Source organism: Squalius cephalus (genome assembly GCF_949319135.1).
Source record: "Squalius cephalus genome assembly, chromosome: 2".
NCBI classification, from domain to species: domain Eukaryota; kingdom Metazoa; phylum Chordata; class Actinopteri; order Cypriniformes; family Leuciscidae; genus Squalius; species Squalius cephalus.
This window is the reverse complement of record NC_137123.1, coordinates 63,160,400-63,184,709: the sequence shown is the minus strand read 5'-3', so window position 1 is coordinate 63,184,709 and position 24,310 is coordinate 63,160,400. Positions and strand designations below refer to the sequence as shown.

General features: G+C 42.4%; 3 protein-coding genes across 7 annotated transcripts in view; 2 read left to right on the top strand and 1 right to left on the bottom strand.

Annotated features, from left to right (window-relative positions):
* The window catches only part of appa (amyloid beta (A4) precursor protein a), a 55,354-nt gene extending 33,190 nt beyond the window's left edge, over positions 1-22,164 (top strand). For all 4 annotated transcript variants that reach the window (XM_079864009.1, XM_079864008.1, XM_079864011.1 and 1 more), the window contains 7 exons: positions 2,790-2,918; positions 4,106-4,205; positions 6,481-6,675; positions 8,514-8,567; positions 10,049-10,131; positions 17,316-17,462; positions 20,242-22,164. In XM_079864009.1, coding sequence (XP_079720135.1) covers positions 2,790-2,918; positions 4,106-4,205; positions 6,481-6,675; positions 8,514-8,567; positions 10,049-10,131; positions 17,316-17,462; positions 20,242-20,343 — 810 coding nt within the window. In that variant the 3' untranslated portion in view covers positions 20,344-22,164. The remainder of the gene's footprint in view (positions 1-2,789; positions 2,919-4,105; positions 4,206-6,480; positions 6,676-8,513; positions 8,568-10,048; positions 10,132-17,315; positions 17,463-20,241) is intronic.
* LOC307154265 (uncharacterized protein) overlaps positions 1-24,310 on the bottom strand; it is a 217,571-nt gene that overhangs the window by 130,802 nt on the left and 62,459 nt on the right. The gene's annotated exons all lie outside the window — the stretch shown is intronic.
* Positions 24,061-24,310, top strand: part of atp5pf (ATP synthase peripheral stalk subunit F6) — a 5,187-nt gene continuing 4,937 nt past the window's right edge. Inside the window, exon 1 of one of the 2 annotated variants that reach the window (XM_079896480.1) lies at positions 24,061-24,132. The gene's annotated coding sequence lies outside the window, so the exon portion shown is untranslated. The remainder of the gene's footprint in view (positions 24,133-24,310) is intronic. The other variant, XM_079896481.1, reaches the window with a different exon arrangement.

The window sequence follows — 24,310 nt, the reverse complement described above, 5'->3', positions numbered from 1 at the left end:
GATACACTGATACACACGTGTGCTCTAACACACCCCTCACATGATGCACTGATACACACGTGTGCTCTAACACACACCTCACATGATGCACTGATACACACGTGTGCTCTAACACACACCTCACATGATGCACAGATACACGTGTGTGCTCTAACACACACCTCACATGATGCACTGATACACACGTGTGCTCTAACACACACCTCACATGATGCACTGATACACACGTGTGCTCTAACACACACCTCACATGATGCTCAGATACACACGTGTGCTCTAACACACACCTCACATGATGCACAGATACAGGCGTGTGCTCTAACACACACCTCACATGATGCACAGATACACACGTGTGCTCTAACACACACCTCACATGGTGCAGTGATACACACGTGTGCTCTAACACACACCTCACATGATGCACTGATACACACGTGTGCTCTAACACACACCTCACATGATGCACAGATACACACGTGTGCTCTAACACACACCTCACATGATGCACAGATACAGGCGTGTGCTCTAACACACACCTCACATGATGCACTGATACACACGTGTGCTCTAACACACCCCTCACATGATGCACAGATACACACGTGTGCTCTAACACACACCTCACATGGTGCAGTGATACACACGTGTGCTCTAACACACACCTCACATGATACACTGATACACACGTGTGCTCTAACACACCCCTCACATGATGCACAGATACACACGTGTGCTCTAACACACACCTCACATGGTGCAGTGATACACACGTGTGCTCTAACACACACCTCACATGATACACTGATACACACGTGTGCTCTAACACACCCCTCACATGATGCACAGATACACACGTGTGCTCTAACACACACCTCACATGATACACAGATACACACGTGTGCTCTAACACACACCTCACATGATGCACTGATACACACGTGTGCTCTAACACACACCTCACATGATACACAGATACACACGTGTGCTCTAACACACACCTCACATGATGCACTGATACACACGTGTGCTCTAACACACACCTCACATGATGCACAGATACACACGTGTGCTCTAACACACACCTCACATGATGCACAGATACAGGCGTGTGCTCTAACACACACCTCACATGATGCACTGATACACACGTGTGCTCTAACACACCCCTCACATGATGCACAGATACACACGTGTGCTCTAACACACACCTCACATGGTGCAGTGATACACACGTGTGCTCTAACACACACCTCACATGATACACTGATACACACGTGTGCTCTAACACACACCTCACATGATGCACAGATACAGGCGTGTGCTCTAACACACACCTCACATGATGCACTGATACACACGTGTGCTCTAACACACACCTCACATGATGCACTGATACACACGTGTGCTCTAACACACACCTCACATGATGCTCAGATACACACGTGTGCTCTAACACACACCTCACATGATGCACTGATACACACGTGTGCTCTAACACACACCTCACATGATGCTCAGATACACACGTGTGCTCTAACACACACCTCACATGATACACTGATACACACGTGTGCTCTAACACACACCTCACATGATACACTGATACACGCGTGTGCTCTAACACACACCTCACATGATACACTGATACACGCGTGTGCTCTAACACACACCTCACATGATGCACAGATACACACGTGTGCTCTAACACACACCTCACATGATGCACAGATACACACGTGTGCTCTAACACACACCTCACATGATACACTGATACACACGTGTGCTCTAACACACACCTCACATGATGCACAGATACACACGTGTGCTCTAACACACACCTCACATGATGCACAGATACACACGTGTGCTCTAACACACACCTCACATGATGCACAGATACACACGTGTGCTCTAACACACACCTCACATGATGCACAGATACACACGTGTGCTCTAACACACACCTCACATGATACACTGATACACGCGTGTGCTCTAACACACACCTCACATGATGCACAGATACACACGTGTGCTCTAACACACACCTCACATGATGCACAGATACACGCGTGTGCTCTAACACACACCTCACATGATGCACAGATACACACGTGTGCTCTAACACACACCTCACATGATGCACAGATACACACGTGTGCTCTAACACACACCTCACATGATGCTCAGATACACACGTGTGCTCTAACACACGCCTCACATGATGCACTGATACACACGTGTGCTCTAACACACGCCTCACATGATGCACAGATACACACGTGTGCTCTAACACACACCTCACATGATGCACAGATACACACGTGTGCTCTTACACACATCTCACATACACATAAGCACAGATTCACATACAAGCTCTTTCTGTAGAAACTCGTTCACACGCATCATACACAAGAGTTCATAAGTTTGGAATTAATATTTTTGCAATTTTAAAAGTCAGAATTGCATGATATAAACTTCTGTCTTATTTATAGCTTGCATTAGATACGACTGGCAGGTCAATTAAATGAAATTGAATGTGGAGGATTTTAACTTGATTGACAGGGCAGTTTAAACGGAGACAAAGTAGTTTGTTCCAAAAGCTTGCCTACTCGAAAGCATCTTCATTAAAGGAGTGCATGCTTTTAGGGTGTAGTATACATATGAGAATTGTGACGCAGCATATAGAAACACAGATCATATGAGTTCTGAATGATGAGTTTACTGATATTAAAACTGATATCTGGTGTTCTGAGTGTTTGCTGATGCTGTTGTGTCTCCTGCAGCCTCGGCATGTGTTCAGTCTGCTGAAGAAGTACGTGCGCGCCGAGCAGAAAGACCGACAACACACACTCAAACACTTCGAACACGTGCGCATGGTCGACCCGAAGAAAGCCGCGCAGATCCGGCCGCAGGTACGAGTGTATCACTGATAATAACCTGCTAAAATAGCACATTATTGACGGTCAGCGTTCTTGTGCTTTTACAGTTTGTTTTATGTAAATAATAAATAAAAAAATCCTCATAACAATGTTGAACTATTGCGCTTGATGTGTAAATGTGAAGTTAACACTTTACAATAAGCTCCCATCATGGTTCATTTGAGGTTTTATTTTAGTATTATTCATATTTTGAATTAGCTTTTATTTTTATATTTTTAGTTTTGATATGAATTTTATTTTTAGTAGTTTTGTTAGGTGCTTTTGTCATTTTATTAGTTTTTTATAGTATTTATTAAGGTTTAATTTTTTTTTATTTCAATTTTAGCTTGATTTATTTCCAGTTAATAATTTTAGTGCTTCTCATTTTCATTTCAGCTTTATTTCAGTTTACAGAAATGTTTTTAGTTAACGATAATAACCCTGGGTCCAATTAGTTAATGCATTAACTAACAATGATAAATGTTACATTATTTATTAATCCATTCTTCACACCGCTTTAATTGAATTTAATAATGGAATTGAATTTAAAGCTGGTTTACCACACCATTATATTATAAACTTCTTACTTCTTACTGACTGATGTAGAGCGTTTCAAATCAGTCACATGTTCCCTATGAAGACAGCACACTGCAAAAAATGCTTTTCTTACTTAGTATTTTTGTCTTGTTTCCAGTCGAAATATCAAACATTTCTTAAATCAAGATGCATTTACTAAAGTAGTAAAATTACATAAGATGTTAAGTCTTTTTTTCAGGGGAAATAAATTCAAATTAAGTGAGTTTTTGCTTAAAACAAGCAAAATTATCTGCTAAAATTACCTAAAAATTATTTTCTTACCCCATTGACAGATAATTTTCCTTTTTTTTAAGCATTAACTCACTTCATTTTGATTAATTCCCCCGGAAAACAGGACATAATATCTTATGTCATTTTACTCATCTAGTAAATGCATCTTAATTTACGAATTTTTAGATATTTGGACTGGAAACGAGACAAAAATACTAAGTAAGAAAAGCATTTTCTGCAGTGCATCTAGTTTACTAGGTTCTGCTGATTGTGAAGATGAGCAAACCGTGAGTTAGCTGGATCTTTGAAGATCCTTTAGGATTGAAGCGGATTAAAAGCTCAGTGACCCACTGACCTCTGACCTTTGACCTCAGGTGCTGACCCATCTGCGTGTGATCGAGGAGCGAATGAACCAGTCTCTCGGGCTCCTGTACAAGGTGCCGGGAGTCGCTGAGGATATCCAGGACCAAGTCGGTGAGTTTGTGACGAGACTGTGTTCAGGAAAGAGATGATGACAAACCATATGTGACCCTGGACCACAAAATCAGTCACATGGGTCAATTTTTGGAAATTGAGATTTATACATCATCAATAAATAAGCTTTCCATTGATGTGTGGTTTGTTATGATAGGACAATATTTGGCTGAGATACAACTATTGTAAATCTGGAATCTGAGGGTGCAAAAAAATTGAAACATTGAGAAAATCTCCTTTAAAGTTGTTCATTTATGTTGGCGATTGTGCTGCATTCACTCACACAAATACATGTTTTATATATTTACGGTAGAAAATTTACAAAATATCTTCATGGAACATGATCTTTACTTAATATCCTAATGATTTTTGGCATAAAAGAAAAATGGATAATTTTGACCCATATAATGTATTGTTGGCTATTACCACAGATAAACCCGTGCGACTCGAGACTGGTGACGTGATCCAGAGACACACATACTGATGGACTATATTTGACTGTAATGATGGAGTCGGATGTGGTATTGGGTCTGATCTCACGTGTTGCTCGTCCACTGGTGTGTATTTGTGTCTCGTGCGTCAGCGCTCCATCTGTTCGTTTGCTCTCTGGCTTCGTTCCTGCGTTCGGCAGCAGCTCGTCTGTCATCAAGTGTGTCTGTAATTAAAGCTCTGATAAGCCTGTCGTTTCCTCTGTAATCCTGTCGTATCGTCATCAATCATCATCATTTCTCTCTCTCTCTCTCTCTCTCTCTCTCTCTCTCTCTCTCTCTCTCTCTCTCCCTCTCTCTCCCTCTCTCTCTCTCTCTCCCTCTCTCTCTCTCTCTCGCTCTCTCTCTCTCTCCTCATTCTTTATTATTGTCAAAACATGCCTTTAAGTTTAACAATTTTTTTTTTTTTAAATGAACATATTTTATGTTTTAAATATTTAATTATGTAAACCATAACAAATCATTTTGGAATAGCTTTAAAAGTTGTATGTGCTATAGACCCCTTTTGTGCCGACGTCACAGTTACGTCACGGCGCTAGCTGGAGGCAAAACAAAGTGAAAACTGGAGGCGGCCAATACAAACCAGCACAGATTCGGCTACATAATAAGGAGCTTAAATTATTATTTTTTTATTAAATGTCATCTTGTTGTGTTGTTGGGTGCAAGAATTGATGAAAAATGAGTAGCTGTATCTGGAATTTTTATTTCTAGAAAATATTCATATCATTAAAATTGCACCGTAGTGTCACTCTTTACATCGTCTTCTTGGCGCTGGCTAGGCAGAACTGCGGATCGTACCACACAAGTCTTTACATGACCATTCAGCACATAGTTATAGGCATCTATATATATATATATATATGCCATCAGTTTCTCTTTACCCTCGGTTTCTCTATCGGGTAGGTGTAGAAGTCAGGCCACTCAACCAGAGGTAGCGTTAACGTTAATCCTGTCAGATCGTCCATTGACTGAGCGTGTACGGTCATCTGGTTCAGTCCGTTAAAATTAACTTTTGCACATAACAATCGCGGTCCTGGACAGTGAGTGACCTTGCACATTAAGACAAAATCGGAATTTTTCCAGTCATTGTTAAAAAAACAAGCTAACAAAACTTGCAAACTAGCATTAGTGAAGTGGCCAGAGGGATCTTTCTGCCTCCAGCTAAGCCCCGCCCACACAAATACGTCACCATGTTTACCAACTGTAAAAGGGTCTATTATTTGTAAATTATATCAAATACATATGTGACCCTGGATCACGTCTCCAGTCTCGAGTCACACGGGTTTATCTGTGGCAATAGCCAACAATACATTGTATGGGTCAAAATTATCCATTTTTATTTTATGCCATAAATCATTAGGATATTAAGATCATGTTCCATGAAGATATTTAGTAAATTTCCTACTGTAAATATATAAAACATGTATTTTTGTGAGTGAATGCAGCACAATCGCCAACATAAATACACAACTTTAAAGGAGATTTTCTTAATGTTTCAATTTTTTTGCACCATCAGATTCCAGATTTTCAATAGTTGTATCTCAGCCAAATATTGTCCTATCCTAACAAACCACACATCAATGGAAAGCTTATTTATTGCTGATGTATAAATCTCAATATCCAAAAACTAAGTGATATGTGTATTGAATGAATATGTGTATTGAATGTCCCCATTTAGATAGCTAAGTAAACGTGTGTGTGTGTGTGTGTGTGTGTGTGTGTGTGTGTGTGTGTGTGTGTGTGTGTGTGTGTGTGTGTGTGTGTGTGTGTGTGTGTGTGTGTCTCAGAGCTGTTGCAGCGCGAGCAGCAGGAGATGTCGGCTCAGTTGGCTAACCTGCAGAGTGACGTCCGGGTGAGTTACGGCAACGACGCGCTGATGCCGGACAGCACCGTGAGCCTGGACCTGCTGCCGGCCGAGGACTCGCAGGGCTTCGGCTTCATACACCCCGAGAGCTTCAACCAGCCCAACACACAGAACGAGGGTACGAGCTGGACGTATCCCAGCAGCCCCGGCTGCCATCCGACACCCGCTGTCACAGGAACACCGAGATCGCATGCTTCCAATCAGCAATTCATTACCAGTCTGCTCTCTAGGGCTGGCGAAATGGCTGAAAAGCTCAATTCAGATTTCTTTCTTAATCATTAGCAAAATTTGAATTGTAAAGGCAATGCTTAACGGGATAGATCATCCAAAAATGACAAATAGCCCATGATTGGTTTACTTGCCCTCAGGTCATCCTAGCTGTATGATAAGTTATATGAAAAAATGTCCTGTTTCTTCCAAGCTTTATAATGGCTGTTAATGGGACAGATGCACTTTTATGATGGATAGATGCACTTTTATGATGGATAGATGCACTTTTATGATGGATAGATGCACTTTTATGATGGACACATGCACTTTTATGATGGACAGATGCACTTTTGAGGATAGATGCACTTTATGATGGATAGATGCACTTTTATGATGGATAGATGCACTTTTATGATGGATAGATGCACTTTTATTATGGACAGATGCACTTTTATGATGGATAGATGCACTTTTATCATGGATAGATGCACTTTTATGATGGATAGATGCACTTTTATGATGGACAGATGCACTTTTGAGGATAGATGCACTTTATGATGGATAGATGCACTTTTATGATGGATAGATGCACTTTTATGATGGATAGATGCACTTTTATGATGGATAGATGCACTTTTATGATGGATATGATGCACTTTTATGATGGACAGATGCACTTTTGAGGATAGATGCACTTTATGATGGATAGATGCACTTTTATGATGGATAGATGCACTTTTATGATGGATAGATGCACTTTTATGATGGATAGATGCACTTTTATTATGGACAGATGCACTTTTATGATGGATAGATGCACTTTTATCATGGATAGATGCACTTTTATCATGGATAGATGCACTTTTATGATGGATATGATGCACTTTTATGATGGACAGATGCACTTTTATCATGGATAGATGCACTTTTATGAGGATAGATGCACTTTTATGATGGATATGATGCACTTTTATGATGGACAGATGCACTTTTATCATGGATAGATGCACTTTTATGAGGATAGATGCACTTTTATGATGGATATGATGCACTTTTATGATGGACAGATGCTCTTTTATCATGGATAGATGCACTTTTATGAGGATAGATGCACTTTTATTATGGATAGATAAAATGGACTTTATCATGGATTTATTTATGGACTTCAAAACAGAAACAGCCATTCACTGCCATTATAAAGCTTGGAAGAGCCAGGACATTTATTAATATAACTCTGATTGTGTTCGTCTGAAAGAAGAATGTCATATACACCTAGGATGACTTCAGGGTGAGTAAATCATGGGGTAAATTTCATTTTTGGGTGAAGTATCCCTTTAATGTTAGAGGAAAAAAGTACTGTATTGTCTCCTATGCCCACAAGAGGGCGCAAGCGAGCGCAATAACCAAACATAAACCAAATCAAGCATCACATCTTTTACTGAAATGAAATGACGTTCACTTTTTAAAGTGCATTAACTTTTGAAGCAATTGTTCTTAAATAAAATATAATTTCTTTAATGTGCATGCAAGGAAAATTAGGTTACAATAGTGCATAAAACTGTTCGTGCATCAAAAACACAGTTATTTATTAACAATGAGCAATATTAATCCTTATGTTCATGCTAGTTGTGTGTGTGAATGGCGCTCTGCTTTATTAGTCAGATGAATGCTCAAAAAGCCCCTTTTCCTCCTGTGTTGATGTGTATATGAAGTGCATGAGTGAGTGATGCTCGTGTTTCTCCGCAGTTGAGCCGGTCGATGCCCGACCCGTCGCAGACCGAAGCTTCCCGACACGACCAGGTACGTGTGATCATGGAATATTTTTCATATTTTTAATATTTGCTCATAATTGTGTTTTATAATGTAACGAAATGTGCAGTAAAGCTCACATCTGTTCCACATGGCTGTGAATTCAGTGACGTTTACTGCAAGTTTCGTTACATTATAAAACACAATCATGAGCACAAACACTAGCAGAATATTAATCTGAATATGGCAATATTTCCAATAGTGTTGAGTCATGTAAATGCCACGGTCTGTTTGCCTGATTCAGTTCAGTTTAAGATTCTGATTCCCATCTATGAAATAATAAGCCTGTTTTCATTTTCATTTTATTTTTTCCAAAATTCATTTTTTCTCCTGTTTAATTTAATGGTTAAATTAAATTTTAGTAATTAAAAAGCATGTCTAATTAATTGAAATCATGAAACTTGTACAATTTAACAATTATTAATTAAAATATTTATTATTTATTACTGTGTAATTTATATTATGTATTTTTTTTCCTTGTTTGATTTATTTTGTTCTGAACATGTTTTAGCACTTTGAGTTTGAGAAAGGTGCATTACAAATAGCATTTATTACTATTATTAAAAGTTCATTTTGTTAAATCACATGTTTATGGCCCTATGAAATAGGGGTTTTTTTTCTCAAATTATTTTTTTTGTTTTTTTGTTTTAAGTTTTTTGGATTAAATATTCATGGTTTAATTAAATTTTAATAATCAAAAAGCATGTCTAATTAATTTAATTCATAAAAACTACAATTTATTAATTTAAAAAATATATATATATTTTAATTTAATATGAAATGATTTTTTCCCCCCAGAAATTCTGTTGTGTATTTTAATTTTTCTGTCAATCAAATGAAGACATACAACATACATTTTTATCTTTTAATCATATTAAATTAAACAGCTTTTTTGTCAAACAAATAATTCAAATAATTAACCATTACGCAGCTTTTCAAGTTTTCATTGAGTTAAAATCAACACATTTAGTCGACTAAAACTTGACAAGGTTGAATATATAGTACATTTGACACAGAACTTAGACTAAAACTACATTTAAAACATGTCAGAATAAAAACATTCGTAAAGGCCCATAGCAAGACGGATAACTATTTTAGCGTTCACACGATATCGTTCTGTTTATTATAAGAGCGCTGCATTTTTATATCATTCTTTTTATTATAATTATGCATTTTATGGCGTCTGTCGCTTTAAATGCTGGAGCTCTTAAAGCAAGATTCTGATTGGCTGTTCCAAATCAAATTGAAGACAAACTTTCGAATTATTATTTTCAAATCAGATTTGATATGAATACTAATTCCGTTCACGCATAACTCAAATTATCGAATCGCCAATGTTTTTATCGTTCCTCTGTCATTATCACTATAGTTGTGCTATAGACTCTTTGTAAGTCCTTGGTGTTAATGCAACACACCACTCGCTCCAGTGCATTATTTGCGATGTTTAATTTGCGTCTCTGGTTGTCGTTCAGTGTCTGGACTGAAGCCGGATGACATTCCTGAGCTGCGGATGGAAGCCGAAGAGCGACACAGCGAAGTTTACCACCAGAAACTGGTACGTACACGCTCACATCACAGTACTCTAGCTAACGACCTGCGCGCTCACATCACAGTACTCTAGCTAACGACCTGCACGCTCACATCACAGTACTCTAGCTAACGACCTGCGCGCTCACATCACAGTACTCTAGCTAACGACCTGCACGCTCACATCACAGTACTCTAGCTAACGACCTGCGCGCTCACATCACAGTACTCTAGCTAACGACCTGCGCGCTCACATCACAGTACTCTAGCTAACGACCTGCACGCTCACATCACAGTACTCTAGCTAACGACCTGCACGCTCACGTCACAGTACTCTAGCTAACGACCTGCACGCTCACGTCACAGTACTCTAGCTAACGACCTGCACGCTCACATCACAGTACTCTAGCTAACGACCTGCACGCTCACGTCACAGTACTCTAGCTAACGACCTGCACGCTCACGTCACAGTACTCTAGCTAACGACCTGCACGCTCACGTCACAGTGCTCTAGCTAACGACCTGCACGCTCACATCACAGTACTCTAGCTAACGACCTGCGCGCTCACATCACAGTACTCTAGCTAACGACCTGCGCGCTCACATCACAGTACTCTAGCTAACGACCTGCACGCTCACATCACAGTACTCTAGCTAACGACCTGCACGCTCACATCACAGTACTCTAGCTAACGACCTGCACGCTCACATCACAGTACTCTAGCTAACGACCTGCGCGCTCACATCACAGTACTCTAGCTAACGACCTGCGCGCTCACATCACAGTACTCTAGCTAACGACCTGCACGCTCACATCACAGTACTCTAGCTAACGACCTGCGCGCTCACATCACAGTACTCTAGCTAACGACCTGCGCGCTCACATCACAGTACTCTAGCTAACGACCTGCGCGCTCACATCACAGTGCTCTAGCTAACGACCTGCGCGCTCACATCACAGTGCTCTAGCTAACGACCTGCGCGCTCACATCACAGTACTCTAGCTAACGACCTGCGCGCTCACATCACAGTACTCTAGCTAACGACCTGCGCGCTCACATCACAGTACTCTCGCTAACGACCTGCACGCTCACATCACAGTACTCTCGCTAACGACCTGCACGCTCACATCACAGTACTCTAGCTAACGACCTGCACGCTCACATCACAGTACTCTAGCTAACGACCTGCGCGCTCACATCACAGTACTCTAGCTAACGACCTGCACGCTCACATCACAGTACTCTAGCTAACGACCTGCACGCTCACATCACAGTACTCTAGCTAACGACCTGCGCGCTCACATCACAGTACTCTAGCTAACGACCTGCGCGCTCACATCACAGTACTCTAGCTAACGACCTGCGCGCTCACATCACAGTACTCTAGCTAACGACCTGCGCGCTCACATCACAGTACTCTAGCTAACGACCTGCACGCTCACATCACAGTACTCTCGCTAACGACCTGCACGCTCACATCACAGTACTCTAGCTAACGACCTGCACGCTCACATCACAGTACTCTAGCTAACGACCTGCACGCTCACATCACAGTACTCTCGCTAACGAATCACAGTACTCTCGCTAACGAATCACAGTACTCTAGCTAACGAATCACAGTACTCTAGCTAACGACCTGCACGCTCACATCACAGTACTCTCGCTAACGAATCACAGTACTCTCGCTAACGAATCACAGTACTCTAGCTAACGAATCACAGTACTCTAGCTAACGACCTGCACGCTCACATCACAGTACTCTCGCTAACGAATCACAGTACTCTAGCTAACGAATCACAGTACTCTAGCTAACGACCTGCACGCTCACGTCACAGTGCTCTAGCTAACGACCTGCACGCTCACGTCACAGTGCTCTAGCTAACGACCTGCGCGCTCACATCACAGTACTCTAGCTAACGACCTGCGCGCTCACATCACAGTACTCTAGCTAACGACCTGCACGCTCACATCACAGTACTCTAGCTAACGACCTGCACGCTCACATCACAGTACTCTAGCTAACGACCTGCGCGCTCACATCACAGTACTCTAGCTAACGACCTGCACGCTCACATCACAGTACTCTAGCTAACGACCTGCACGCTCACATCACAGTACTCTAGCTAACGACCTGCACGCTCACATCACAGTACTCTCGCTAACGACCTGCACGCTCACATCACAGTACTCTAGCTAACGACCTGCACGCTCACATCACAGTACTCTAGCTAACGACCTGCACGCTCACATCACAGTACTCTCGCTAACGAATCACAGTACTCTCGCTAACGAATCACAGTACTCTAGCTAACGAATCACAGTACTCTAGCAAACGACCTGCACGCTCACATCACAGTACTCTCGCTAACGAATCACAGTACTCTCGCTAACGAATCACAGTACTCTAGCTAACGAATCACAGTACTCTAGCTAACGACCTGCACGCTCACATCACAGTACTCTCGCTAACGAATCACAGTACTCTAGCTAACGAATCACAGTACTCTAGCTAACGACCTGCACGCTCACGTCACAGTGCTCTAGCTAACGACCTGCACGCTCACATCACAGTACTCTAGCTAACGACCTGCACGCTCACATCACAGTACTCTAGCTAACGAATCACAGTACTCTAGCTAACGACCTGCGCGCTCGCATCACAGTACTCTAGCTAACGACCTGCGCGCTCGCATCACAGTACTCTAGCTAACGACCTGCGCGCTTAACGACCTGCGCGCTCACATCACAGTACTCTAGCTAACGACCTGCGCGCTCACATCACAGTGATCTAGCTAACGACCTGCACGCTCACGTCACAGTACTCTAGCTAACGACCTGCACGCTCACGTCACAGTACTCTAGCTAACGACCTGCACGCTCACGTCACAGTACTCTAGCTAACGACCTGCACGCTCACATCACAGTACTCTAGCTAACGACCTGCACGCTCACGTCACAGTACTCTAGCTAACGACCTGCACGCTCACGTCACAGTGCTCTAGCTAACGACCTGCACGCTCACATCACAGTACTCTAGCTAACGACCTGCACGCTCACGTCACAGTACTCTAGCTAACGACCTGCACGCTCACGTCACAGTGCTCTAGCTAACGACCTGCACGCTCACGTCACAGTACTCTAGCTAACGACCTGCACGCTCACATCACAGTACTCTAGCTAACGACCTGCACGCTCACGTCACAGTGCTCTAGCTAACGACCTGCACGCTCACGTCACAGTGCTCTAGCTAACGACCTGCGCGCTCACATCACAGTACTCTAGCTAACGACCTGCATGCTCACGTCACAGTACTCTAGCTAACGACCTGCACGCTCACATCACAGTACTCTAGCTAATGACCTGCGCGCTCGCATCACAGTGCTCTAGCTAACGACCTGCACACTCGCATCACAGTACTCTAGCTAACGACCTGCACGCTCGCGTCACAGTGCTCTAGCTAACGACCTGCACGCTCACGTCACAGTGCTCTAGCTAACGACCTGCACGCTCACGTCACAGTACTCTAGCTAACGACCTGCACACTCGCATCACAGTACTCTAGCTAACGACCTGCGCGCTCACATCACAGTACTCTAGCTAACGACCTGCACGCTCACATCACAGTACTCTAGCTAACGAATCACAGTACTCTAGCTAACGACCTGCACGCTCACGTCACAGTGCTCTAGCTAACGACCTGCACGCTCACATCACAGTACTCTAGCTAACGACCTGCACGCTCACGTCACAGTGCTCTAGCTAACGACCTGCGCGCTCACATCACAGTACTCTAGCTAACGACCTGCGCGCTCACATCACAGTACTCTAGCTAACGACCTGCGCGCTCACATCACAGTACTCTAGCTAACGACCTGCACGCTCACATCACAGTACTCTAGCTAACGACCTGCACGCTCACATCACAGTACTCTAGCTAACGAATCACAGTACTCTAGCTAACGAATCACAGTACTCTAGCTAACGACCTGCACGCTCACATCACAGTACTCTAGCTAACGACCTGCACGCTCACATCACAGTACTCTAGCTAACGACCTGCGCGCTCGCATCACAGTACTCTAGCTAACGACCTGCATGCTCACGTCACAGTGCTCTAGCTAACGACCTGCACGCTCACATCACAGTACTCTAGCTAACGACCTGCGCGCTCGCATCACAGTACTCTAGCTAACGACCTGCATGCTCACGTCACAGTACTCTAGCTAACGACCTGCACGCTCACATCACAGTACTCTAGCTAACGACCTGCACGCTCACATCACAGTACTCTAGCTAACGAATCACAGTACTCTAGCTAACGAATCACAGTACTCTAGCTAACGACCTGCACGCTCACATCACAGTACTCTAGCTAACGACCTGCACGCTCACATCACAGTACTCTAGCTAACGACCTGCACGCTCGCATCACAGTACTCTCGCTAACGACCTGCACGCTCGCATCACAGTACTCTAGCTAACGACCTGCACGCTCACATCACAGTACTCTAGCTAACGACCTGCGCGCTCGCATCACAGTACTCTAGCTAACGACCTGCATGCTCACGTCACAGCGCTCTAGCTAACGACCTGCACGCTCACATCACAGTACTCTAGCTAACGACCTGCGCGCTCGCATCACAGTACTCTAGCTAACGACCTGCACGCTCACGTCACAGTACTCTAGCTAACGACCTGCATGCTCACGTCACAGCGCTCTAGCTAACGACCTGCACGCTCGCGTCACAGTACTCTAGCTAACGACCTGCATGCTCACGTCACAGCGCTCTAGCTAACGACCTGCATGCTCACGTCACAGCGCTCTAGCTAACGACCTGCACGCTCGCGTCACAGTACTCTAGCTAACGACCTGCATGCTCACGTCACAGCGCTCTAGCTAACGACCTGCATGCTCACGTCACAGCGCTCTAGCTAACGACCTGCGCGCTCGCATCACAGTACTCTAGCTAACGACCTGCATGCTCACGTCACAGCGCTCTAGCTAACGACCTGCACGCTCACGTCACAGTACTCTAGCTAACGACCTGCACGCTCACATCACAGTACTCTAGCTAACGACCTGCGCGCTCACGTCACAGTACTCTAGCTAACGACCTGCACGCTCACGTCACAGTACTCTAGCTAACGACCTGCGCGCTCACATCACAGTGCTCTAGCTAACGACCTGCACGCTCGCATCACAGTGCTCTAGCTAACGACCTGCACGCTCGCATCACAGTACTCTAGCTAACGACCTGCGCGCTCGCATCACAGTACTCTAGCTAACGACCTGCACGCTCACATCACAGTACTCTAGCTAACGACCTGCGCGCTCGCATCACAGTACTCTAGCTAACGACCTGCACGCTCACGTCACAGTACTCTAGCTAACGACCTGCGCGCTCACATCACAGTGCTCTAGCTAACGACCTGCACGCTCACGTCACAGTACTCTAGCTAACGACCTGCGCGCTCACATCACAGTGCTCTAGCTAACGACCTGCACGCTCGCATCACAGTACTCTCGCTAACGAATCACAGTACTCTAGCTAACGACCTGCACGCTCACGTCACAGTACTCTAGCTAACGACCTGCACGCTCACGTCACAGTGCTCTAGCTAACGACCTGCACGCTCACGTCACAGTACTCTAGCTAACGACCTGCACGCTCGCATCACAGTACTCTAGCTAACGACCTGCACGCTCGCATCACAGTACTCTAGCTAACGACCTGCACGCTCGCATCACAGTACTCTAGCTAACGACCTGCACGCTCGCATCACAGTACTCTAGCTAACGACCTGCACGCTCGCATCACAGTACTCTAGCTAACGACCTGCACGCTCGCATCACAGTACTCTAGCTAACGACCTGCGCGCTCACATCACAGTGCTCTAGCTAACGACCTGCACGCTCGCATCACAGTACTCTAGCTAACGACCTGCACTCTAGCTAACGACCTGCACGCTCGCATCACAGTACTCTAGCTAACGACCTACGCGCTCACATCACAGTGATCTAGCTAACGACCTGCACGCTCACGTCACAGTACTCTAGCTAACGACCTACGCGCTCACATCACAGTACTCTAGCTAACGACCTGCGCGCTCACGTCACAGTACTCTAGCTAACGACCTACGCGCTCACATCACAGCGCTCTAGCTAACGACCTACGCGCTCACATCACAGTACTCTAGCTAACGACCTGCACGCTCACATCACAGCGCTCTAGCTAACGACCTGCGCGCTCACGTCACAGTACTCTAGCTAACGACCTGCGCGCTCACATCACAGTACTCTAGCTAACGACCTGCACGCTCACATCACAGTACTCTAGCTAACGACCTGCACGCTCACATCACAGTGCTCTAGCTAACGACCTGCGCGCTCACATCACAGTACTCTAGCTAACGACCTGCACGCTCACATCACAGTACTCTAGCTAACGACCTGCGCGCTCACATCACAGTACTCTAGCTAACGACCTGCGCGCTCACATCACAGTACTCTAGCTAACGATGTGTTGCACGATTCAGTCGCCATGGCAACGCAACCCGCAGAAACCCTGGGGGTTACGTTGCCATGGCGACTGAATTTATTAATTTAGACCATTTTAAGACCTTTTTAAAAACTCTTAATTTGCACTTCCACAAATTGAGGCCTTAAAATGGTCTTAAATTCATAAAGTCGTGGCATTAAATGTTGCATGCGTGCTTTCCAATACAAATATCTAAACAAGATACATTTACTTGAGATGGAAATGTAAAATGAAGTGTATAAATATGTCAAAACTTCTAAATTAAGCAGATTTTTCTGAGCCATTTGTAGATATTTGTTCTTGCATTAGTCATTTCAGAGAAAACAAAACTTCATATTTCATGTCATTTTAAATTATTTCCATATTGTAGAGGTTTTGAGCAAACCGATTCAAGCTTCTTTTTTTCTTCTTTTCTTTATTTTTGTAGAAAATGAATGAAAAAGTACCAGATATCTGTTGGAAGATGTATTTTCAAGCTCTGAAGTGTTTCTCCATAAACATTTACATTTAGAGAACAATTGATATTCTATTGTATTGAGTTCCCTTCATTTTATTTCTTAAATGTCCGTTACTTGGTCTTAAATTAGTCTTCATAAAACCTTTAGAAACCCTGACGCCGTTGAGAGAACAGTGCCTGTAATCTGGTCTTCTCTCTTGTTTCCGGCGCTCAGGTTTTCTTTGCCGAGGACGTGAGCTCCAATAAGGGAGCTATTATTGGCCTGATGGTCGGAGGCGTTGTCATAGCAACCATCATCGTCATCACCCTGGTGATGCTGAGGAAGAAACAGTACACGTCCATCCACCACGGGATCATTGAGGTCAGTGCCAATTAGATGGGTAAGCCCCGCCCCCTTAGTTACGGTTGCTAACTCAGACAAACAAACAGAGTTGCTAACTGTCTCACAATGAAAGCTCTCAGTGTGAAAACCTTGTCAAGTCCCCTTCATTTATACAGCGCTTTAACAATATAGAATTTCACAGCAGCTTTACAGTGATAATAGGAGATTACAGTAACAGAGATTGTTTAGGCTTTACAGCAGCTCTAGAATAAAGTTATTGTCCAGATAAAGTTAGTTTTTGATTGATTCACTTCCGTTGTAAAGATCATTAGTTATTAACTTAGGGAACGCTAACACACACCGCTCTAACAGAGAACCGTCTCCATTGACTCTGGATTGTGTGAAGTTGCATCCTCGTCATTTCTGACGTACACTCACCTAAAGGATTATTAGGAACACCGGTTCAATTTCTCATTAATGCAATTATCTAATCAACCAATCACATGGCAGTTGCTTCAATGCATTTAGGGGTGTGGTCCTGGTCAAGACAATCTCCTGAACTCCAAACTGAATGTCAGAATGGGAAAGAAAGGTGATTTAAGCAATTTTGAGCGTGGCATGGTTGTTGGTGCCAGACGGGCCGGTCTGAGTATTTCACAATCTGCTCAGTTACTGGGATTTTCACGCACAACCATTTCTAGGGTTTACAAAGAATGGTGTGAAAAGGGAAAAACATCCAGTATGCGGCAGTCCTGTGGGCGAAAATGCCTTGTTGATGCTAGAGGTCAGAGGAGAATGGGCCGACTGATTCAAGCTGATAGAAGAGCAACTTTGACTGAAATAACCACTCGTTACAACCGAGGTATGCAGCAAAGCATTTGTGAAGCCACAACACGCACAACCTTGAGGCGGATGGGCTACAACAGCAGAAGACCCCACCGGGTACCACTCATCTCCACTACAAATAGGAAAAAGAGGCTACAATTTGCACGAGCTCACCAAAATTGGACAGTTGAAGACTGGAAAAATGTTGCCTGGTCTGATGAGTCTCGATTTCTGTTGAGACATTCAGATGGTAGAGTCAGAATTTGGCGTAAACAGAATGAGAACATGGATCCATCATGCCTTGTTACCACTGTGCAGGCTGGTGGTGGTGGTGTAATGGTGTGGGGGATGTTTTCTTGGCACACTTTAGGCCCCTTAGTGCCAATTGGGCATCGTTTAAATGCCACGGCCTACCTGAGCATTGTTTCTGACCATGTCCATCCCTTTATGACCACCATGTACCCATCCTCTGATGGCTACTTCCAGCAGGATAATGCACCATGTCACAAAGCTCGAATCATTTCAAATTGGTTTCTTGATTATGACAATGAGTTCACTGTACTAAAATGGCCCCCACAGTCACCAGATCTCAACCCAATAGAGCATCTTTGGGATGTGGTGGAACGGGAGCTTCGTGCCCTGGATGTGCATCCCACAAATCTCCATCAACTGCAAGATGCTATCCTACAGTATCAATATGGGCCAACATTTCTAAAGAATGCTTTCAGCACCTTGCCAGAATCAATGCCACGTAGAATTAAGGCAGTTCTGAAGGCGGAAGGGGGTCAAACACAGTAATTAGTATGGTGTTCCTAATAATCCTTTAGGTGAGTGTATATAAAAAACAAAAAAAAACAATGTCTAAAAGCTGCTATGTGGCAAGATGTACAACAAACAAGCTAAACAACAGAAATAAGTTTTATAAGCTGTCAACCTCAAAAAACGAGTGTTTAAGGAGACAGAAGTGGATACAGGCTGGAACAAACGAGTAAATTGTGGGATTCTGACACTCACTATGCACTAGAAATACACTGTGTGTGCAGTGAACATTTTGTCAATTTCCAAATGTCAGTTTATATATTATATTTATCTAAGCTAAGCTAAGCTAACCTGTCGCAGATTACGTTCCCCTCCAGTAGTTCTCAGAGTAACATGACACGTTACGCTCTGTCTCAATTGACCGTTCGCAAAGCCCCGCCCCCTTTAGTTACTGTTGCTATGTCCGACAAGCCACGCCTCTCTCACACACACCATGTTCTCACACAGTGAAACACACATCGCGGAGCAGAGAGGACACTGACGACACACTGACACAGGACAGAACAGCTTACTTTTCATGTCAAACAAAGTCTCAACTTTCAAATTTGGTCATTTTTTTAAAGAGATATAAACAGTAAATACCGTTTTGTGGCTCTTTAATGTGTCTGACAGTTAAAGCCGCTCGAGAACCGATCATCTCTTCCTTCTAGTTCATCTATAGCATCAAATAAACATGAATGAACATCACAAGGTATGTTGTTTTAACCGCGGAAAGACGTCAGTACACGTTAATCTACTAACTCTCCTGACTGCTTTGTCAGACAAAAATGGCGGATTATGATTGGTCAGATCGCCTGTCAATCAAACTCCCTGCGAAGGGTCAATTGCCTGTATCCACTTTTGTCTCGTTTTTTTGGGGTCGACAGCTTATAAAAACTGTTTTTTTTAGCTTTTTTGCTGTAGGTGTGTTTCAAGGTGTGAATCAGTGTGAACTTGTGAATCAGCGTCGTCTGCACATCATTTTACCATGTTTGTAGCGTAAACGCCATCAAAACGATGAGAGCTTCGGATCTTCCAATGTTTCTCTATGGCGCTGAAACCTAAAGATGTCCGAGTTCCCTGTGCAACTGATACTCAACTGCCATTGGCTCATCTGCGTTCGGGGGGCGGGGCTTACCGATAGGTCAACTGTAGATGTGAGCAGGTGTGTAATGCGAATGGATTTGATTGACAGGTGGACGCTGCCGTGACTCCGGAGGAACGTCACCTGTCTAAGATGCAGCAGAACGGCTATGAAAACCCCACATACAAGTTCTTCGAGCAGATCCACAACTGATGGCGTAACTTACCCCCACCCGAACCCTCCTCATCTCCTCCTCATCTCCAGACGCTGCAGAGGACACCTGACACAAGCATCTCGTCTGCCATTGGCCAGTTCCCGTGAGAGACCACCTCTCATTGGCTGGACGGACAGTCACATGATCAGATTAATGCAGTTGGGGTCAGTTTCAGGTGGTTGAAGATTCCGTTTCAAATCAAATCCAACTGAAAGCATAATTCAAATTCATTCCAAATCAAATCAGGACGCATAATTCGAATTCAATTCAAATTGAACACATTATTTAAATTCAAAACACAAATCAAATTGAACACACAATTCAAATTCAGTTCAAATCATAAATCAAATTGAATGCATAATTCAGATTCAACTGGAATTCAGATCACACATAATTCAAATTCATTCCAAATCAGATTGTACGCATAATTCAAATTAAATTCAAATCACAAATCAAATTAAATACAATTCAAATCAAATCACAAATAAAATTGAACACAATTTAAATCAAATTCAATGCATAATTCAGATTCAATTGGAATTCAGATCACACATCATGATTCAAATTCATTCCAAATCTGATTGAGTGCATAATTCAAATTCAGTTCCAATTCAAATTACAAATCAAATTGAAGGCACACTTTCTAATTAAGTTCAGATCAAATTTGAAATGAATAATTCTAATTCGGACATTTCAAATCAAATTGAACACATAATTCAAATTCATTTCAAGTTCAAATCAAATTGAATCCAAAAGTCAATTTGAATGCACCATTGAAGTTGTTCATATTCAAACCACAAATCAGATTGAAGGCATAGATCAAATTTGAATTCACTCCAGATTTTTCAACCATGACCTCCCATTGGCCGAATGAACACGAACACGATCAGATTAATGCTGTCAGATTTAGTTAATTTTTCAATTGAATGCACAGTCGAGTGTGGTGTCGTGTCCACTGCAGCGTCTGCTCTCTCTCACACTACTAAACGAGTGAAACACTGGGATATCTGAGGGGTGAACGTCCGAGACTTCATCCCGTCTCTCCCTCCTCTTCATCTCTTCATCACACACTGACTGCAGCTGCGCTGCGTTTGGTGATCACGGAAAAATCTAGTGGTAAAATTGATGTCCTTCTGAATGAGATATTGAAATTGTTTGATTTGTTTCTGGTTTGTTTTTCAAGAAAAAAAAAAGAATAATTTAAAAAAAAGAAATTGCCAAAAAAAAGTGTTTTTTTTTTTTTTTTTCAATCTTAAAGTAATGCAAAAAAATAAACTAGTTGTAACTATGTAGTGCATGATAGAAAAAATGATGAAGAAAATCTTCTGCTATTTGGATCTTGGTCTTTTCTCATGTATAGACATTTTAGCAGAATTTAAACAGTAACTTGTGAAAATTGTGATTTGAGTTGCACACAAAACTCTATTGGCTTCTGCTTTGATACAACTTAAACCATTCTTTTATTTGAATATTTTTTTATCAGGCTGAGATCCAGCGGTGGCTGTTGATGTACATTTACTGTCTTTAATGTTTTCGTCCTATGCATATCAGAGATTTATTTACTCCTTCTTTATAAACTGCTATTTAATTTAGATTTTCCATTGGACTCGTGGTTGTGTGTGTTTTTTAAGCGGGTGTTTGGGGGCGGGAGGGTTTTCGGGGCGTTTTCTGTATGTTTGTATCCAGTCTGTTTTGTGTTCTCAGATCACTGTATGCACAGATGTCTCTCTCTCTCTCTCTCTCTCTCTCTCTCTCTCTCTCTCTCTCTCTCTCTCTCTCTCTCTCTCTCTCTCTCTCTCTCTCTCTCTCTCTCTCTCTCTCTCTCTCTCTCTCTCTTACTGAGAGAGAAACACCTTCATCTCACTGCAAAATCAAAAGAAAATGGTTTTGCATTGCAACATTTTATTTAATTTCACCCCAAATTGTTATTACTGTAATGCAACAAAAATAATTATTATTCAAAGGGGCTATATGTACGAATTTGCATGTATTTATCGCTTTTTTATTGCTAATGTGTGAACAGTTTGTAACGAAACTTTAAAAAAAACAAGACCTTCCCCGATTCCCTAGGTTGCCTTGTTTAGACTGATGTTTATGTGAAGGACTCGGGACGTTTTTCCCGGGAAAATCAAAGGATGTGACGTTTACGTTCCCGTGAGCCTCTCTTCCGTTTAGCACATGAAATAAAAGCTTATGTTTAGGATAATGCGGACATATAGCCTCTTTAAATAGTATTTATGGTAATATTTGTACAGAACTGAATTGATTTAATGCTAATGGATTTTTTGCATTACAATGAGAATTTGTGTTTAATTGACATGAAAATATTGTGAAAATGCAAAAAATATGAATAGGCATCGTGCAAAATGTTATTGCATATATTGTTCTTTTGATTTTGGGGTGAAATATGATTTGTTGGAGATTTTCTGATGCATCTGTCACTCTCACCTCTTGTTGTAGAAAGCGTCACGTGACCGAATGTGTGGCTGGTTGTTATTATTACCAGTATAAACCGATGGTTATGATTATGTGGTATCCAGCATTTACAGTTGATCAAAGTTTCATAATCCATAATCAAAACGCGTCTGATGAATGTCATAATCAATCGTTTACAGAATCGTCTGAGCGATGACGTCACGCGTCGTTCGCACTGCTGTTCTCAGATCAGTGATGCATCATGGGTAATTATCAGTGTGGGTTGCTGTGGTTCGGAGATGGTGGTGATGAGGTTCTTTCTGTGATGTTTTTCTGTGTATCATTTGCTTTGACTGGAGAACAACTGCGCTTTCTACACTGTATTCCATAAATAAAGTTTTGAATGTACATACAGACTGTCTGTGTCGTGGCTCGTTTGTAATAATAGATCAAACTTTATGGACAGGATTGCAATATGAGTTTCAATGACATTTATAATGTAAGTGTGCAGTAGTTTAAATAGATATGGACAAAATAAATAAATGGATAGTAGCATGTGGAATTAGATTTGTGTGTATGTATATGTGCTATAAATTAATATAAAAAATCAACTAGAAATTAGTCTTCACATGAACAGAATACTCAGGTTATGATTTTATTTGGAAATATTTATTACCAAAGGTATTACATGCCTGTTATTATTTGCCATATTTACATATTCATTGTATTTCAATGTGCTCAATGGTGGTTTATTTTTCACCATCTCTTTGTACAGTAGGCTATATCCTTGTAGTGGCATGTCATGTTTTATACAAATATGTACCCTTTGTATTTAAATCAGTATTTAGTCTTCACATGAACAGAATCCTTAATGATTTTATTTTATTTGAATGATCGATTACATTTCTGTTATTAATTGCCATATTGCCGCCATATATAACGGCTTAATCATTTCCACATCACTTGTGTACATTCTCTGCACAGAAACTGTAAACCTTTATAGTCCGCGATATAAACACTGTCTCCCTCTGCTGTACAAACATCATAATTCATCATAGATGTTTTTTTTTAAATAGACACACACACACACACACACACACACACACACACACACACACACACACACACACACACAATTAAAAGAAAGGCCTTGCTATTTCACAAAACAGAAAATTATACATTATAGCCTATTTTAAAGTAATATCGTTCGTATGTACTTATATGATCAAAGTTGATGGAGACCCAATTTCGAGGGAGGACCCGATTCGTCATAACACCGGTAGTGAATGGTGCGTCATACCCATAAGCACGCGCGGTGACCCGGAAGCACTTAGCGTCATCGGTTCTTCTGTGCATCGGGTGTCAAACACAAGGTTAGACGTGATATTATTCTTTATCTTGTTTGTTTCGAATGAAAATGAGAATAGAATTGTTATGCTTGTGTGTATAAACTCTTGTGTGTGTTTTAAACAGCAGTAACTTAGCGCTTTACTGCGCGTGAGGTCAATGTCATCAGAGTCACTGCTGTTAATGCACGTTTTAAAACTCAAC